The sequence below is a fragment of the Lathyrus oleraceus genome, chromosome 4 (genome assembly GCF_024323335.1).
Source record: "Lathyrus oleraceus cultivar Zhongwan6 chromosome 4, CAAS_Psat_ZW6_1.0, whole genome shotgun sequence".
In the NCBI taxonomy this organism is placed as follows: domain Eukaryota; kingdom Viridiplantae; phylum Streptophyta; class Magnoliopsida; order Fabales; family Fabaceae; genus Lathyrus; species Lathyrus oleraceus.
This window is the reverse complement of record NC_066582.1, coordinates 328,521,646-328,539,121: the sequence shown is the minus strand read 5'-3', so window position 1 is coordinate 328,539,121 and position 17,476 is coordinate 328,521,646. Positions and strand designations below refer to the sequence as shown.

At 36.9% G+C, this 17,476-nt stretch overlaps 2 protein-coding genes across 2 annotated transcripts; one reads left to right on the top strand and one right to left on the bottom strand.

Annotated features, from left to right (window-relative positions):
• Positions 1-7,799: 7,799 nt before the first annotated feature.
• On the bottom strand, positions 7,800-9,434 carry LOC127135492 (uncharacterized; the record flags this gene model as incomplete). Its single annotated transcript, XM_051062181.1, has 1 exon — positions 7,800-9,434. A coding segment is annotated over exon 1 (1,635 nt), but the record flags the coding sequence as incomplete, so codon positions are not given.
• Positions 9,435-15,788: 6,354 nt separating this feature from the next.
• On the top strand, positions 15,789-16,388 carry LOC127137305 (secreted RxLR effector protein 161-like). Its single transcript, XM_051063776.1, has one exon. The coding sequence runs from the start codon at positions 15,789-15,791 to the stop codon at positions 16,386-16,388; it is 600 nt and encodes a 199-aa protein (XP_050919733.1).
• Positions 16,389-17,476: the final 1,088 nt, after the last annotated feature.

Genomic DNA, 17,476 nt, shown 5'->3' with positions numbered 1-17,476 from the left:
AGGATGTTACTCTCATATATCTGAAAGTCCTCAAGCTGGTTTTTCATCTAGAGCATCTAAGTGTTGCATAGTGAAGCTGAGATGTATTATGCTTTTGAAGTTGAGAGTGCAATGGTGGAATGTCTTTTGCTAGCCCATGAGATGAGGTTTCCTCTCAGAAAGTGACAATTCCCAAATGTGCTTTTACGTTCCAATATTTCTCCAGCGTAATCTGCATCATAATACCTAGAAAGCATATACTCTGATGTTTTCTCATACATCAGGCCCAGGTAAGGTGTTCCTTTCAGATACCTTAGGATTCTCTTAATAGTTGTTAAGTGAGATTCCCTTGGATCTAATTGGAATCTGGCACAGAGACAAATGTTGAATAATATATCTAGACGTGTAGCAGTCAGATGGAGAAAAGAACCTATCATACCATGATAGAGTTTTTGACAAACCTTTTGACTTACCTCTTCTTTATCCAAAATGCAAGTGGGGTGCATAAGAGTCTTTGCTGGTTCGCTTTATGATATTTCAAACTTCTTCAGAATGTCTTTTATGTATTTACTTTGATATACATAAGTAGCATTTGATGTTTGATTGATTTGAATTCCCAGAAAGAACTTTAGATCTTGCATTAGACTCATTTTGAATTCAGTCTGCATTAGCTCAGAAAATTCTTGACAGACAGAGGGGTTAGCAGAATCAAAAATTATGTCATCAACATACATCTGACAAATCATAAGTTCATTTCTGGTGTTTTTACAAAAGAGAGTAGAATCGACTTTGCCTCTGATAAAATCATTTTCCAAAAGAAAAGAACTCAGTCTTGTTGGTCTAAGCCCTAGAGGCCAATACTTTTGGTACTTATATCGATTTATTTATTAATAATAAAAGGCACTTTCTTTATTATGGTTGATTAATAAAGTCCCTAGAATAGATAGTCCGTTTAATGTATTAAGTGTGACTTAATCATGAGAACACATTAAACATAAGGGCACTGTTCTTAAAGTATCCGTAGTCGAGCTTTAAGGTGAAGTGGGATAACATTAAAGCATTAAGACTATTATGTTTGTAGACTGATGATCACATCTCATGGATCATGGATAAAGAGTTATCAAGTCTTAAACATAGGTATGAATATTAGGAGTAATATTTATATCGGATTGACCCGCTATGAGAATACTATATAGAAAGTTATGCAAAGTGTCATAAGTTATTCTCATGGTGATAATAGTGTATACCACTCTTCGACCTGAAACCACTATGGATCCTAGATGTAGAGTCGAGTGCTTTATTGCTGATCCAACATTGTCCGTAACTGGATAACCATAAAGATAGTTGATGGGTACTCCACGAAGCATGCTGAGGGACATGAGTGTCCTAGATGGAATTTGCCAATCCTGCGTAACAGGATAAATGTCTATGGGCCCAATATTGAACTGGACAAGGGTGACACGGTCTATACCTTGTGTTCAATATAGACATAAGGGCAAAGGGGTAATTATACACATAATTATTATCACAGGAGGTTTTGTCAGATCACATGACATTTTCGTGACTTGGGTAGCAGTGATGTGTTGCTAGATACCGCTCACTGTTTATTATGTTAAATGCGTGATTTAATATAATTGCCAACGCGGCGAAAACCTATAGGGTCACACACAAAGGACGGATTGATGAGAGATAGAATAATTAAGGAACATCGTAAGGTACGGTGTACTTAAGCAGAATACGAAATATGGTAAGGTACCAAATACTTAAGTGATTTTGGCATATTATGAGATATAGGCCAAAATGCACTTAAGTGGGCTTTTTGGCTTGAAGCCCACACAAGTGGTTCTATAAATAGAGCTCTTGTGCAGAAGCTTTGTATGGGAATACAACACAACTGAAGAGTTGGAATTTTGTATCTCTCTCTCACTCAAAGCCTTCATTCATAACAGCTAGCACTGCGATTGAAGGAATCCGTTCGTGTGGACTGAGTAGAGACGTTGTCATCGTTCAACGTTCGTGATCGCCCCGTGGATCTATATCAAAGGTTTTGATTATTATCAGAGATCTGCACCAAAGGTTTGAATCGCCATAAGAGGTAACGATTCTATCACTGATCATGCCCATTCGTAAGGATCACTAAATGGAGAAATTTTTAAATTCCGCTGCGCCTTGGATGGCAATTCTCCTTCAAGTCTTTCATACCAAACTCTGGGAGCTTGTTTCAGACCATAAAGAGATTTTTTCAGTTTAAAAACATGTTTTGGACATTTTGAGTTTTCAAAACCAGGATACACCTCTTCAGAAATATATCCATTCAGAAACTCACTTTTGACATCCATCTGATATAGTTTGATGGAGTAATTTATAGCAAAAGATACAAGTAGGCGAATAGATTCTAACTTGGAGATTGGAGCAAAGGTTTCATTATAGCCAATACCTTCTTGTTGATTGTAACCTTATGCCACCAGTCATGCTTTATTTCTAACAACTTCACCCTTTTCATTGAGTTTGTTTCTGTACACCCATTTGGTTCCAATCACGTGGGTTCCTTGGGTTTTGGTACAAGATCCCAGACATCATTCTTTGCAAATTGATCAAGTTATTCTTCCATTGCCATAATCCATTCTTTATCTTGAAGTGCTTCTTCACATGGTATTGGCTCTACCAGAGATACTAGTCCCATAAGTGTTTCTTCAGAACCTTTGAATGTTGATCTTATTCTGACAAGTTCGTTTTTGTTCCCCAAAATCAATTCTTCATAAATGTTTTGTCTATTTCTTTATCTTTTCTGATTTATTGTGACTTCGGGTGCTTCTGACGTTCCCTTTTCTGCTTCTTCAGATTATTTATCCTTTTCCTCAGAACATGCAAGTGTTATCTCCAATTCTACAAGATTCTCAACTTGCTTTGACTTTTCAGAGTCAAGCTTATCATCAAATATGACATGTATTGATTCTTCCACAATTAATATTTTTGTATTCTATACTCTATAGCCTTTAGAGCGTTCTGAGTATCCCAATATTATACATTTTTATGCTTTAGAGTCAAACTTGTTCAAATTATATTTAGTATTTAGGATAAAACAAGAACATCCAAAGGGATGAAAGTAGGAAATGTTGGGTTTTCTTCCCTTACACAGTTCATAAGGAGTCTTCTCCAAAATAGATCTAATAGAGATTCTATTCTGAATATAACACATTGTATTTAAAATACCCCGAATATATAATTAAAATAACAACATATCAATCAGAGTAAAGATGCAATTAAGGGTGTCACACAACCACTTCACCCCATAATAACTGTCATGCTTCTTTATTTAATCAAAATAACATTTTTTTTTGCATAATTCGCAGCGGATAGAAATCAAATCAACCAATCAAAACATATAACATATTACATGTAAAATGGGTCAACAACCAACAATAAAACAAGTAAACATCCCGTCCCGATGTTACATCTATCAGAGCATGACCCACTAAGGAGACTACACTAGACTCCAAGCACTAGCTTCTACTCAATCACTGCTCGTTACCTGAAAAATAGTTGTAAGGGTGAGTTCCTCAATCGATATAATAAGCATTATAAAATATCATGCAATGTTAAGTAATTTAACACGTTTCATCACCCAAATCAGATTACACATTCAGCAACGGCAATATCAACTCAATCATACTCAACATCAACACAACACCCAACACACAACACACATATAATACTGGAATACATCCATTCATATTTTACGCCATACAACAAACCAACAAAAAATGCAACTCTAATGAGACTCGACTCATCATGCATGTGGTACCATTCGGAGTAAAACTCCCAACTTAAAATCATTGCCATTTTATTGGGCATCAAGGCATAAGCCTTCAACTTTCAACTTAAAGTTTGCCAATCCAGGCCAACGTGGTGTGAGCAAAGCTCCGACTTAATGCATATGAATTTACATGACATACACGACTTTAAATTCCCACAACGTAATAACAATAGCAACACAACAATATTTTCAACACAATCAACTTAAAATCAACTTTGGCTCACCAAGCCTACAACTCAGAATCTTTTACAACTGTCCGTACACGGAAACAACTTCACACTCATTCATACTTGTATCAACACTTCATAACATAAACCCAACAAAATTACTCATCACAATTAACTATAATAGGCCAATCACCAATTATGTTCACAACATTAAAATATCAATTTTTTCCAATTTCCAACAGTGTTAACCGGTTAACGCCCTGGGTTAACCGGTTAACGCAGGACAGAACACGCTTTCTGGCCATTTACAACAGTGTTAACCGGTTAACGCCCTGGGTTAACCGGTTAACGCAGACAGAACAACAATTTTCACAAATTACAACAGTATTAACCGGTTAACACCCTGGGTTAACCGGTTAACGCAAGACAAACAGCAATATTTCATAATTCAATACAGTGTTAACCGGTTAACATCCTGGGTTAACCGGTTAACGCAAGACAGAAAGCTGTTCCTGCGCTAACACGAAGCAGAATGCAGAATTCTCCGCATTTTCCGCCGTTGGAGGACTTCCGGACCTCCGATTCCAATTCCGTAAGAAGCGATACGTTCGGAAAATCACAACACACTCAAATACAGATTCAATTACAACTTTAACACAACTTATCCAACACAATTTCTCAACATTCCACATTCCCAATTAGGGTCAAATCAACGGTTTATCACTACCCCTTACATGTTAATCTATAATACCCATTAAACGACGATAAACCCCCCTTACCTGATTAATCCGGCAAATCTTTGAGCTCCAAGCTTTTCTCTTCTCCAACCTTTGCCCTTGCTCTTCCTCTTTGCCCTTTCTCCACTTTCCACTTTTCAGCCGCTTCTCTGTTTCACGTAAAACTCTTTTTACCAAAATGGAACTCTTTTTCCTTATTTCCAACTTATATATTTTCCAATAATTATTATTCCAATAATAATAATAATAATAATCCCATAATTCCAATTACTCAATTAAGTTAATAAATATAATATTAGCTTAAATTAAATAATTATTTATTTTTATTGGGGTGTTACAACTCTCCCCTACTAAAAGAGTTTTCGTCCTCGAAAACATACCTCAAGCGAATAACTCAGGATAAGACTCCTTCATCTGACTCTCAAGTTCCCAAGTCACATTGCCACCTGCTGGTCCTCCCCAAGCTACCTTCACCAAGGCAATCTCTTTACCCCGCAACTGCTTCAACTCTCGATCCTCGATCCTCATAGGTGATGTTTCAACAGTCAGGTTATCTCTCACCTGTACATCATCCACTTGGACTACATGCGACGGATCGGGAATGTACCTCCTCAACTGAGACACATGAAAAACCTCATGCAAATTCGCAAGTGACGGCGGTAAAGCGATACGATAGGCTACCTCTCCTATCCTCTCCAAAATCTGATAAGGACCAATAAATCAAGGTGTCAACTTCTTCGACTTCAAAGCTCGACCAACCCCAGTTATCGGAGTAACACGAAGAAACACATGGTCTCCCTCTTGAAACTCAAGTGACTTCCTCCTCTTGTCGTGATAACTCTTCTGACGACTCTGAGCAATTCTCATCTTCTCCTGAATCATCTTAATCTTTTTCGTAGTTTGTTGAACAATCTCCGGTCCAACCACAGCACTCTCACCGGACTCATACCAACATAACGGTGTCCGACATCTCCTACCATACAAAGCTTCAAACGGCGCCATACCAATGCTCGAATGAAAACTATTGTTGTAGGTAAACTCAATCAAAGGCAAATAACAATCACAAGTACCTCCCTTTTCCAAAACACAAGCTCTCAAAAGATCCTCTAATGTCTGAATCGTCCTCTCAGTCTGACCATCAGTCTGCGGATGATATGCAGAACTCAATCTCAGCTTAGTTCCCAAAGCCCTCTGCAAACCTTCCCAGAACTTCGATGTAAATCTAGGATCTCTGTCCGAAACAATACTCGACGGAATACCATGCAAACTTACAATCTTCTCAATATACAACTCAGCTAATCTCTCTAACGGATAATCCATTCTAATCGGAATGAAATGAGCCGATTTCGTCAATCTATCAACAATCACCCAAATAGCTTCAAAACTCTTACTTGTCCTCGGTAGACCAGAAACAAAATCCATACTGATACTATCCCACTTCCACTCTGGAATAGCCAACGGTTGCATTAGCCCAGACGGCTTCTGATGCTCAATCTTTGACTTCTGACAAGTTAGGCACGCATACACAAAACGAGCCACATCTTCTTTCATTCCGGGCCACCAAAATATTTTCTTTAAATCCTGATACATTTTAGTAGCTCCTGGATGAATACTCAAACTGCTTCTATGACCCTCTTCTAGAATGCTTCTTTTCAAAATCGCATCGTCAGGAATACAAATTCTTTCCCCCAATTTCAACACACCTCTCGCATCAATCTTAAAGTCACTCTTCTCTGATTGACCACAACGATTAAGGATATCTACTAATTTCACATCCAATGTCTGTGCCTCTCGGATACTACCCATAAAATCATTATTAATCTTTAGCATTCCTAGCATTACACTCTGCGGGGTTACTTCGCAAACCAAACTCATATCACGAAATTGCTCAATTAATTCCAACTCCTTAATCATCATTGCTGACACATGCAAGGTCTTCCTACTTAAAGCATCGGCCACAACATTTGCTTTTCCGGGATGATAATTCAACCCGAAATCATAATCCTTAAGCAATTCTAACCACCTACGTTGTCTCATGTTCAGCTCTTTCTGATCAAATAGATACTTTAAACTTTTATGATCGCTGAAAACTTCAAATCTGGAACCATAAAGGTAATGCCTCCAGATTTTTAGCACAAACACCACAGCAGCAAGTTCAAGATCATGCGTAGGATAGTTCTTTTCATGAATTCTTAACTGTCGCGACGCATAAGCAATTACTTTATTATTTTGCATGAGCACACCTCCTAAACCCATCAATGAAGCATCACAGTAGATTATAAACGGTTCCTCCGGATTTGGTAAAGTCAAAACCGGCGCCGACGTCAATCTCCTTTTTAATTCATTAAAACTTTCTTCGCACTGAACATCCCACACGAAAGCTTTACCTTTACAAGTTAATTTAGTCAACGGAAGTGCTAACTTAGAAAATCCTTCAATAAACCTTCTATAATATCTAGCTAATCCCAAAAAGCTTCTAATTTCGGTAGCCGACTTAGGGGTCTCCCATTGCAAAACAGCTTCGACCTTGGAAGGATCTACAGCAATACCTTTTCCTGAAATTACATGGCCGAGAAAACTGACTTCTCTTAACCAAAATTCACACTTGGACAGCTTCGCATACAATTTCTTATCTTTCAAAACATCCAACACTAATCTCAAATGTTCCTTGTGCTCTTCTTCGGACTTAGAGTAAATCAAAATATCATCAATAAATACTACCACAAAATGATCCAGATAAGTATGGAAAATACGATTCATGTATTCCATAAATACTCCCGGCGCATTAGTCACACCGAAAGGCATCACAGAATACTCATAATGTCCATACCGAGTTTTGAACGCTGTCTTCTGGATGTCTTCATCTTTCACTTTGATCTGATGATAGCCCGATCTCAAATCAATTTTACTGAACACACACGCACCCACTAATTGATCCATCAAATCATCTATTCTCGGTAGTGGATACTTATTCTTAATCGTTACTTTATTCAATTGTCTATAATCAATACAAAGCCTCATACTACCATCTTTCTTCTTTACTAGCAACACTGGAGCTCCCCACGGCGACACACTTGGTCTTATAAACTTCTTCTCAAGCAAGTCTTCCAATTGCTTCTTTAATTCATACAATTCCGATGCCGACATTCTATACGGTGCCATCGAAATAGGCCTAGTACCAGGTACCAGATCAATAGTAAATTCAACTTCCCTCTCTGGCGGCACACTAGGAATTTCATCAGGAAAAACTTCAGGGAATTCTTTCACCACTAACAGTTCCTCAATCTTAGCTTTACTCTCAACCGACAACGTCGCCATCAAAGAAAACATCTGAGCTCCCTCTTTCATCAATTTTCGCAATTCTCCGAAAGGTAATAAGTCAACTCCTTCCTCTTCAGGAGTGGAAAACCTTACCGACTTATGATGACAATTTATATGAACATAATTATACTCTAACCAGTTCATACCAAGAATTACATCCATCCCATCCAACGGCAAACATACTAAATCAACATAGAAATCTCTATCGAAGATCGACAAAGGACATTTTAAACATACCAAAGAAGTAGTTATTGATCCCTTAGTTGGGGTCTCAACAATCAATTCACCATCCAAAGCGGACAATTTTAAACCCAGTCTTCGAGCACAGTTAGCAGAAATAAAACAGTGTGTAGCACCGGTATCAATAATAGTAATTAAAGGAGTACCATTTATGAAACATGTACCTCGGATAAGTCTGTCCTCACTGGAGGTTTGAGTTCCGGTCAATGCGAACACTTTTCCAGTTTGAGATTTCTTTGGCTTCTGACACTGACTTCCAATATGCCCCTCTTCGCCACAATTAAAACAAATCATTTCCTTGTGCTTGCAATCAGCTATTGCATGGCCAGTCTTACCACAGCGAAAACACCTCTTTACTTCAGCAGTGCATACATTACTCTTATGACCAGCCTGACCACATTTGAAACAAACTATACCAGCGGGATCACCTCCCCTACTAGTTCTCTGAGCCGGAGCAGCTCCTTGTTTCCCTTTTCCCACTGGGGCATCATACGGCTTGCCACGGTTTTGATGTTGCTTGCCCCTGCGGTCACTGACAATCTTGTAATGAGCATTATTGTCTTCTTCAAATATCCTGCAGCTATCAACCAATTCAGTAAAAATGCGTATCTTCTGATACCCAACAGCCTTCTTAATTTCAGAGCGCAGTCCGTTTTCAAACTTGATGCACTTTGAAAATTCAGCACCAGCACCAGTGTAATGAGGATAAAATTTGGACAGCTCCACAAATTTTGCAGCATAATCAGTGACAGACATGTTTCCTTGCTTCAGTTCAAGGAACTCAATTTCTTTCTTACCACGGACATCTTCCGGATAATACTTTCTCATGAATTCCCTACGGAATACATCCCAAGTAATGACTTCACCTGCCACGGTCAACCTCTCGTGAGTCTCTAGCCACCAGTCATCAGCTTCGACTGCTAGCATGTGAGTACCATACCGAACCTTCTGAGCTGGAGTGCAATCCATAACACGGAAGATTCTCTCAATCTCTTTCAACCATCCCAAGGCTGCATCTGGATCATGCTTCCCTTTAAACACCGGCGGATTCTCTCTTTGAAAAGTCGCCAAGCTACGTGATCCAGCATCTCCACCAGCATTTGGCAAGTTCTGCACAGCTTGTGCCATCGCTTGCATTGCGGCAGCCATTGCAGCGTCATTCCTTCCAGCCATTTCAACTTATCATTACAACACAACTTAAAGTTAGATTAGTAACAATACACAATTGTTAGACGGTAACGACACGACAACTGGCCGGACAGACCGACCTGCTCTGATACCACTAATGTAACACCCTTCTAAAATACCCCGAATATATAATTAAAATAACAACATATCAATCAGAGTAAAGATGCAATTAAGGGTGTCACACAACCACTTCACCCCATAATAACTGTCATGCTTCTTTATTTAATCAAAATAACATTTTTTTTTGCATAATTCGCAGCGGATAGAAATCAAATCAACCAATCAAAACATATAACATATTACATGTAAAATGGGTCAACAACCAACAATAAAACAATTAAACATCCCGTCCCGATGTTACATCTATCAGAGCATGACCCACTAAGGAGACTACACTAGACTCCAAGCACTAGCTTCTACTCAATCACTGCTCGTTACCTGAAAAATAGTTGTAAGGGTGAGTTCCTCAATCGATATAATAAGCATTATAAAATATCATGCAATGTTAAGTAATTTAACACGTTTCATCACCCAAATCAGATTACACATTCAGCAACGGCAATATCAACTCAATCATACTCAACATCAACACAACACCCAACACACAACACACATATAATACTGGAATACATCCATTCATATTTTACGCCATACAACAAACCAACAAAAAATGCAACTCTAATGAGACTCGACTCATCATGCATGTGGTACCATTCGGAGTAAAACTCCCAACTTAAAATCATTGCCATTTTATTGGGCATCAAGGCATAAGCCTTCAACTTTCAACTTAAAGTTTGCCAATCCAGGCCAACGTGGTGTGAGCAAAGCTCCGACTTAATGCATATGAATTTACATGACATACACGACTTTAAATTCCCACAACGTAATAACAATAGCAACACAACAATATTTTCAACACAATCAACTTAAAATCAACTTTGGCTCACCAAGCCTACAACTCAGAATCTTTTACAACTGTCCGTACACGGAAACAACTTCACACTCATTCATACTTGTATCAACACTTCATAACATAAACCCAACAAAATTACTCATCACAATTAACTATAATAGGCCAATCACCAATTATGTTCACAACATTAAAATATCAATTTTTTCCAATTTCCAACAGTGTTAACCAGTTAACGCCCTGGGTTAACCGGTTAACGCAGGACAGAACACGCTTTCTGGCCATTTACAACAGTGTTAACCGGTTAACGCCCTGGGTTAACCGGTTAACGCAGACAGAACAACAATTTTCACAAATTACAACAGTATTAACCGGTTAACACCCTGGGTTAACCGGTTAACGCAAGACAAACAGCAATATTTCATAATTCAATACAGTGTTAACCGGTTAACATCCTGGGTTAACCGGTTAACGCAAGACAGAAAGTTGTTCCTGCGCTAACACGAAGCAGAATGCAGAATTCTTCGCATTTTCCGCCGTTGGAGGACTTCCGGACCTCCGATTCCAATTCCGTAAGAAGCGTTACGTTCGGAAAATCACAACACACTCAAATACAAATTCAATTACAACTTTAACACAACTTATCCAACACAATTTCTCAACATTCCACATTCCCAATTAGGGTCAAATCAACGGTTTATCACTACCCCTTACATGTTAATCTATAATACCCATTAAATGACGATAAACCCCCCTTACCTGATTAATCCGGCAAATCTTTGAGCTCCAAGCTTTTCTCTTCTCCAACCTTTGCCCTTGCTCTTCCTCTTTGCCCTTTCTCCACTTTCCACTTTTCAGCCGCTTCTCTGTTTCACGTAAAACTCTTTTTACCAAAATGGAACTCTTTTTCCTTATTTCCAACTTATATATTTTCCAATAATTATTATTCCAATAATAATAATAATAATAATCCCATAATTCCAATTACTCAATTAAGTTAATAAATATAATATTAGCTTAAATTAAATAATTATTTATTTTTATTGGGGTGTTACATTATTCACCGCTTCAGCCCAGAAGTGCTTACCTACATTTGTTTCATTGATTATGGTTCTGGCCATTTCTTGGAGAGTCCTATTATTCCTTTCTACAACTCCATTTTATTGTAGAGTTCTAGGACATGAGTAATCATGAGATATTCCATTAGAATCAAAAATCTCTTCAAAAAGTTTGTTTTCAAATTCGCCACCATGATCACTTCTGACTATGATGATTTTAGAGTCAAATTCATTCTGCACTTTTGAGCAGAAACTAGTAAACACAGAGTGTACCTCATTCTTGTGTCTTAGGAATTTTACCCCATGTCCAACGACTATAATCATCAACAATGACAAGTCCATACTTCTTACCATTGACTGACATTGCCTTAACAGGTCCAAACAAGTTAATGTGGAGAAGTTCCAGAGGCTTAGAGGTAGAAACAAAATTTTTATTTTTGACAGTTGTTTTAGAAAATTTTCCCTTCTAACATGCCTCACAAAGAGCATCTGAAGAAAACTTCAGCTTAGGTAGGCCTCTGACTAACTCAAGTTTATTTAGATGAGAAATCTTTTTCATGCTAATGTGACCTAAGCTTCTATGCCACACCCATTGCTTTTCATTTACAGACATTAAACATTTTACATTTTGATCTTTTAGATCTAAAAGCTTAATTTTGTAAATGTTGTTCTTCCTCTTACCAGTGAAAAGGATTGTGTCATTTTTCTAATTAATAGTTTTGCACATTTTTTGATTGGAGATTGTATCATAACCGTTATCACTTAATTGACTTATGGATAACAAGTTATGCATTAATCATTCTACGTAAAAAACATCAGAAATAGAGGAAGTGATCCATTACCAACCATTCCAGATCCTATGATTATTCCTTTCTGATTTCCTCCAAAGCCTACGAAGCCAACGTCTTTAAGTTCCAGACTTTGGAACGTATGATTTCTTCCTGTCATGTGCCGTGAGCATCCAGAGTTCAGGTACCATAATTGGTGTTTTAACTCTGTTGCACAAGATATCTGTAACATATACTATTTTATCTTTTGGTAACCATTATCTTTTGGGTCCTTTATGATTAGTTCTCCTAGAGTTTCTGGAAACTTTGTGTTTTCTGGCATTATTAAATATGTGTGTTTGTGCGTGTGTGTAATGATTAGAAAAAGGAGATTTAGGTTTGTCATCCTCATCAGAGTCATATCCAATACCTCTTTTCTTATTGTGACTAACACCATAAATCATAGAATCCATTTTGCTTCTTTCAAGCCCATTTTTCAGAAATTTCTGAAAAGCTTTTTCATATTTATATATGATGGTGTCAGAAGTTGGTGGAGCCTTGAAAAGAGTTTCTTCAAGTTTTAAATATTTTTTGGTTGAAAATTCATTTTCTTTTTTAAGGACAAAAATGTTTCCTTTAAGTTCAGAAACTTCTTTCTCAAGATTATCACACTCTTCAACAGTTTCTTCATGGACCCTTTTTAGGATCTTGAATTTCTTCCGAAGCTTTTGATAAGAGCTTAGAGATTCTGATAAAAAGACTTCCAGATCAGAGTGAGAGAGATCAAAAAATACCTCTTCAGATTCAGATTCTTTTTTGGATGAACTTCTGGATGTGGTAGCCATGAATGCAACATTTGTCTGTTCCTCTTCAGAGTCTGATTCTGAAGCGTCAGACTCAGAGTCATCCCAGGTTTCCATGAGCCCCTTCTTAGTTTTGAAGGAGTTTTTCTTGAATCCTTCTTTTTTGGAACTATCTTTCTTGAGCTTTGGACATTCATTTCTTTAGAGTCCTGGTTCTTTACATTCATAGTAGGTTACCTCTTCATTTGGTCTACTTCTGGAAGTTGACTCAGAACGATCTCCCTTCTGTCTGGGTCTTCTGAAGTTATTATTATTTTTTCTCCAGAGTTGTTTGACTCTTCTGGATAAAAGAGATAACTCTTCTTCATCATCATCAGAATCTTCCTTTTCATAGTCATCGTCATCTTCTTCTTCAGCTTGAAAGGCTTTGTTCCTTTCCTACTTTCATCTTTTTGGTCTGGACTTCAGAGCCACTGATTTTATTTTCTTTTAAGGTTTGTCTTCCTCTAGCTCTATCTCATGACTCCTGAGGGAGATGATGAGTTCTTCCAGGCTTATTTTGTTTAGATCCTTGGATAACTTTAAGGCAGTAACCATAGAACTCCATTTCTTTTGAAAACTTCTGATTATCTTTTTGACATGATCTAGAGTTGTGTATCCTTTTTCCAGAACCTTGAGTCCTGCAACTAAAGTTTGGAATCTAGATAACACTACCTCTACAACTTCATCATCCTCCATTCTGAAGGCTTCATATTTTTGGATTAAGGTCAGAGCTTTAGTCTCTTTGACTTGATTATTGCCTTCGTGAGTCATCTTTAGGGAATCAAATATTTCTTTAGTTGTTTCCCTGTTGGTGATCTTTTCATATTCATTGTAGGATATTGCATTCAACAGAATAGTTTTGGCTTTGTGGTGATTCTTGAAGTCACACTTCTGATCATGACTCATTTTGTTTCTTGCAATGACAATACCAGGAGCAGATACAGGTGGTTGATAACCATTTGTAACAATGTTCCATAAGTCAGCGTCATAGCCCAGGAAGAAGCTTTCAATTATGTCCTTCCAATAATCAAATTTCTCTCCATTGAATACTGGAGGTTTAGCGTTGTAGCTATCTCTTTCATTGGTGTTGGCCATGATGTTTTTCTCACACTGGATCTCTCTACATTGTTAAGTGTTTGATTCAAAAATCAATAACAGAGCCTAAGCTCTGATACAATTAAAGGTAGAGAAAAACAAGAAAGGGGGGTTTGAATTGTTTTCACGGACAATAAAAACTTTTGGAAATGCTACACACACAAAGACAATAACAAACAACACAGAAGTTTATCCTGGTTTGCTTGAAAGTCAAAGCTACTCCAGTCCACCCGGCCAAGGTGATTTCGCCTTCAAAAATGACTTAATCCAATAATCTAAAAAGATTACAACAAATGTCTAAGAGTACACTGATCTCTCAGCCCTCTCAAGTCTACAGACTTCACAAGTCACTTGAGGAAATTTACAACAACTATTTTAGAATTATAAGAAAGTGTTTAGTGCTTTTAGATAAGCAATATGAACACCGTAAGAATAATAATCAATGATCACACTTAGAGCAACAACTCGTGTGATAATGTAAAACAAGAATTTAATGTATGACTTGATTTTGATGTGCAGAATTCTTGTGTAATAGCTTTGTATCTTGGTATGATAATAGTTAGGCCTTTTTATAGTGCTTGGAGATGATACCGTTGAATAGAGCATTGATGTTGATATCTTGCCAATTATGGGACTTAATACATTAATTTTATTTTCCTTTCCATAGCAGTTTTGGAGAGTATTCAATATTATCCATATAGAGATTCATACCATATTAGGAATACTTCTTTGTTAAGTTCTTGATTCTGGCCTGTCGGGTGTGATTCAGAGTGTGCGGAATTCAAATTCTTTTCTCAATCTTGTATTCTTTAGATAGTTGACTATTGTGTCTTCTTCAGAAGTTCTTGACCGATCTTCAATTAGACAGTCTTCTGATGTAAGGATCCTCAGAGCTTTCATATGTGGGATCTTTTAGATGTCTTCAGATGTAGAGTATCCAGAGTCTACAATTGACAAATTCTGTGGGTGATTCTTTTAGACATCTTTGTCTTCAGCGTCAGAAAGGATACCTTTAACTCTGAGTCAGCTGTGCTGGATTTTGTGTGACGTCAGATGTTGTTTCATTAGATTCATTTTTCGTTAGAGTCCTGCACACTTAGAGAATTTTATTAGGGTACCAAAATGTTTCACTCTTTGTTATCATTAAAACTAAGAGATAAATTGCAAATTCAAAATCTTGTTTTAACACCGTCAATGTGAAATAGGTTTATAAGGTGAAGCTAAATCCAGATGGATCGATTGGCAAACACAAAGCAAGGTTAGTTGTGAGAGGTTTCCTGCAGAAACCTGGGGTTAGATTACTTTGAAGTGTTGGTGCCTGTAGCAAGATATGAAACAATCATGTTGGTGATTGCGATAGCTGCTAACAGGAATTGGCCTCTGATGCATTTAGACGTGAAATCTGCATTTCTAAACGGTCCATCAGAAGAAGAGGTTTATGTGTCACAACCTCCTGGATTTGAGAAAAATAATCAAGAAGGGATGGTGTACAGATTATACAAATCTTTGTATGGATTGAAGCAAGCCCCTAGAGCTTGGAATTTGAAAATGGATTCATTTTTCAAGAAGCGGGGATTTCAGAAATGTGAGATGGAGTATGGTGTCTATGTTCAGCATACTTCTGAAAGCAATATGATTCCGGTGTGTCTGTATGTTGATGACATATGCTAACAGGGACTTGTGAACATGAGATAGCTAAGTTAAAGAAGGAGTTGATGAATGGGTTTGAGATGACCGAGCTTGGAAATATGGTTTATTTTCTAGGGATGGAGATTATGTACTCTAAGAAAGGCATAATTTTACATCAGCTGAAATATGAACTTGAGCTTTTGAAGAAATTTAAGCTGCTGAATTGTAAAGTTGTTGTCACACCTGCTGATACAAATCAGAAATTAGATTCTGATTCTGATGGTGATGATGTATATGAGACAATGTTCAAGCAGTTGGTAGGGTCTCTGAGGTATTTGTGTAATATCATACCTGATATTTGTTATGCAGTTGGAATAGTGAGTAGGTTTATGAGTAAACCGAAATGGTCTCATTACCAAACTGCTGTCAGAATTCTGAGGTATATAAAAGGAACACTGAAGTATGGAGTTTTGTTCCCTTTTGGTGCTGAAACTAACTCAGAACTTCTGAGTTACTCAGATTCTGACTGGTGTGGAGACAGAGTTGACATAAGAAGTACTTATGGATACTTGTTTAAGTTTCTGGGAAGTCCTATTTCTTGGTGTTCCAAGAAGCAACCAGTTGTTGCTTTATAAATTTGTGAAGTAGAATATATTGCAAGTGTTGTGACTGCATGTCAAGCTGTTTGGATTCTGAATTTACTGCAGGATCTGAAGATCAAAATAAACAAGCATTTGAAGTTAATGATTGATAACAAGTTTGCAATCAATATTAGCAAGAACTCAGTGTTGCATGGGAGAAGCAAGCATATTGAGACTAAGTATCACTTTCTGAGAAATCAGGTTCAGAATGGAGTATTAGAAGTTGTGCACTGTAGCACTAGCATCCAGAGGCAGTTGGCAGATGTTCTGACGAAAGCGATCAAGACTGATCAATTTCTCCGTTTGAGGGATGGAATTGGTGTTGTTAGTTTTGGTTAAGCTGAATATGAATTAAGGGATGATATTAGAATTAACTCATATTTTCATAAACTTGTTGACAAAGTATGTTAAAGGATATTTTAGTATTTCTCATAAAGTCTCACTTGTATTTAAACAAGTGAGTGGTGTGAACAAACTGTATTTTTATTCCTTTTGTTTTGCATGTGTGTGTGCATTTTTTATGTAACCATTTTAAGAATAGTAAAATTTGTTATTATTCTCTCTTCTCTCTCTTATTTTCATAATTCATCTTTATCACCTTATCTACCAACAAAATATACTATTTTATTTATACCTTCCTTAGAGAAATTCACGTGTCAGAAGAATTCAAATAATTCTTAAAAAATAAAGAATTTAAAATGATAAGAAAATTGTCTAAATATATTTAAAATAATAAAAAAACGACTTCTAAATAAATCGAAGAAACATAAAAGATATAACAACACAATATAAGGATACAATTAAAAAAATAAAAAGGTCAACCTAAAATCTCTTATCTTTTTTATAGATAATTATAGACTATAGATAATAATAAGTGAATATCAATTTTATGGTGAATAAATTAATAACATATCTTTTTCATTATTTTAGAGAGAAAAATCTCAGATCTTAATTATTTAATATATTTGTTGTTCAGTGTTCAGTTTGAATCATACATTATTTTTAATCATTAAGGTAACTATAGTACATGAGTTGTTTTTTCCACTAAATATGGAGCAATTCCAAAATTGTATACACAACGT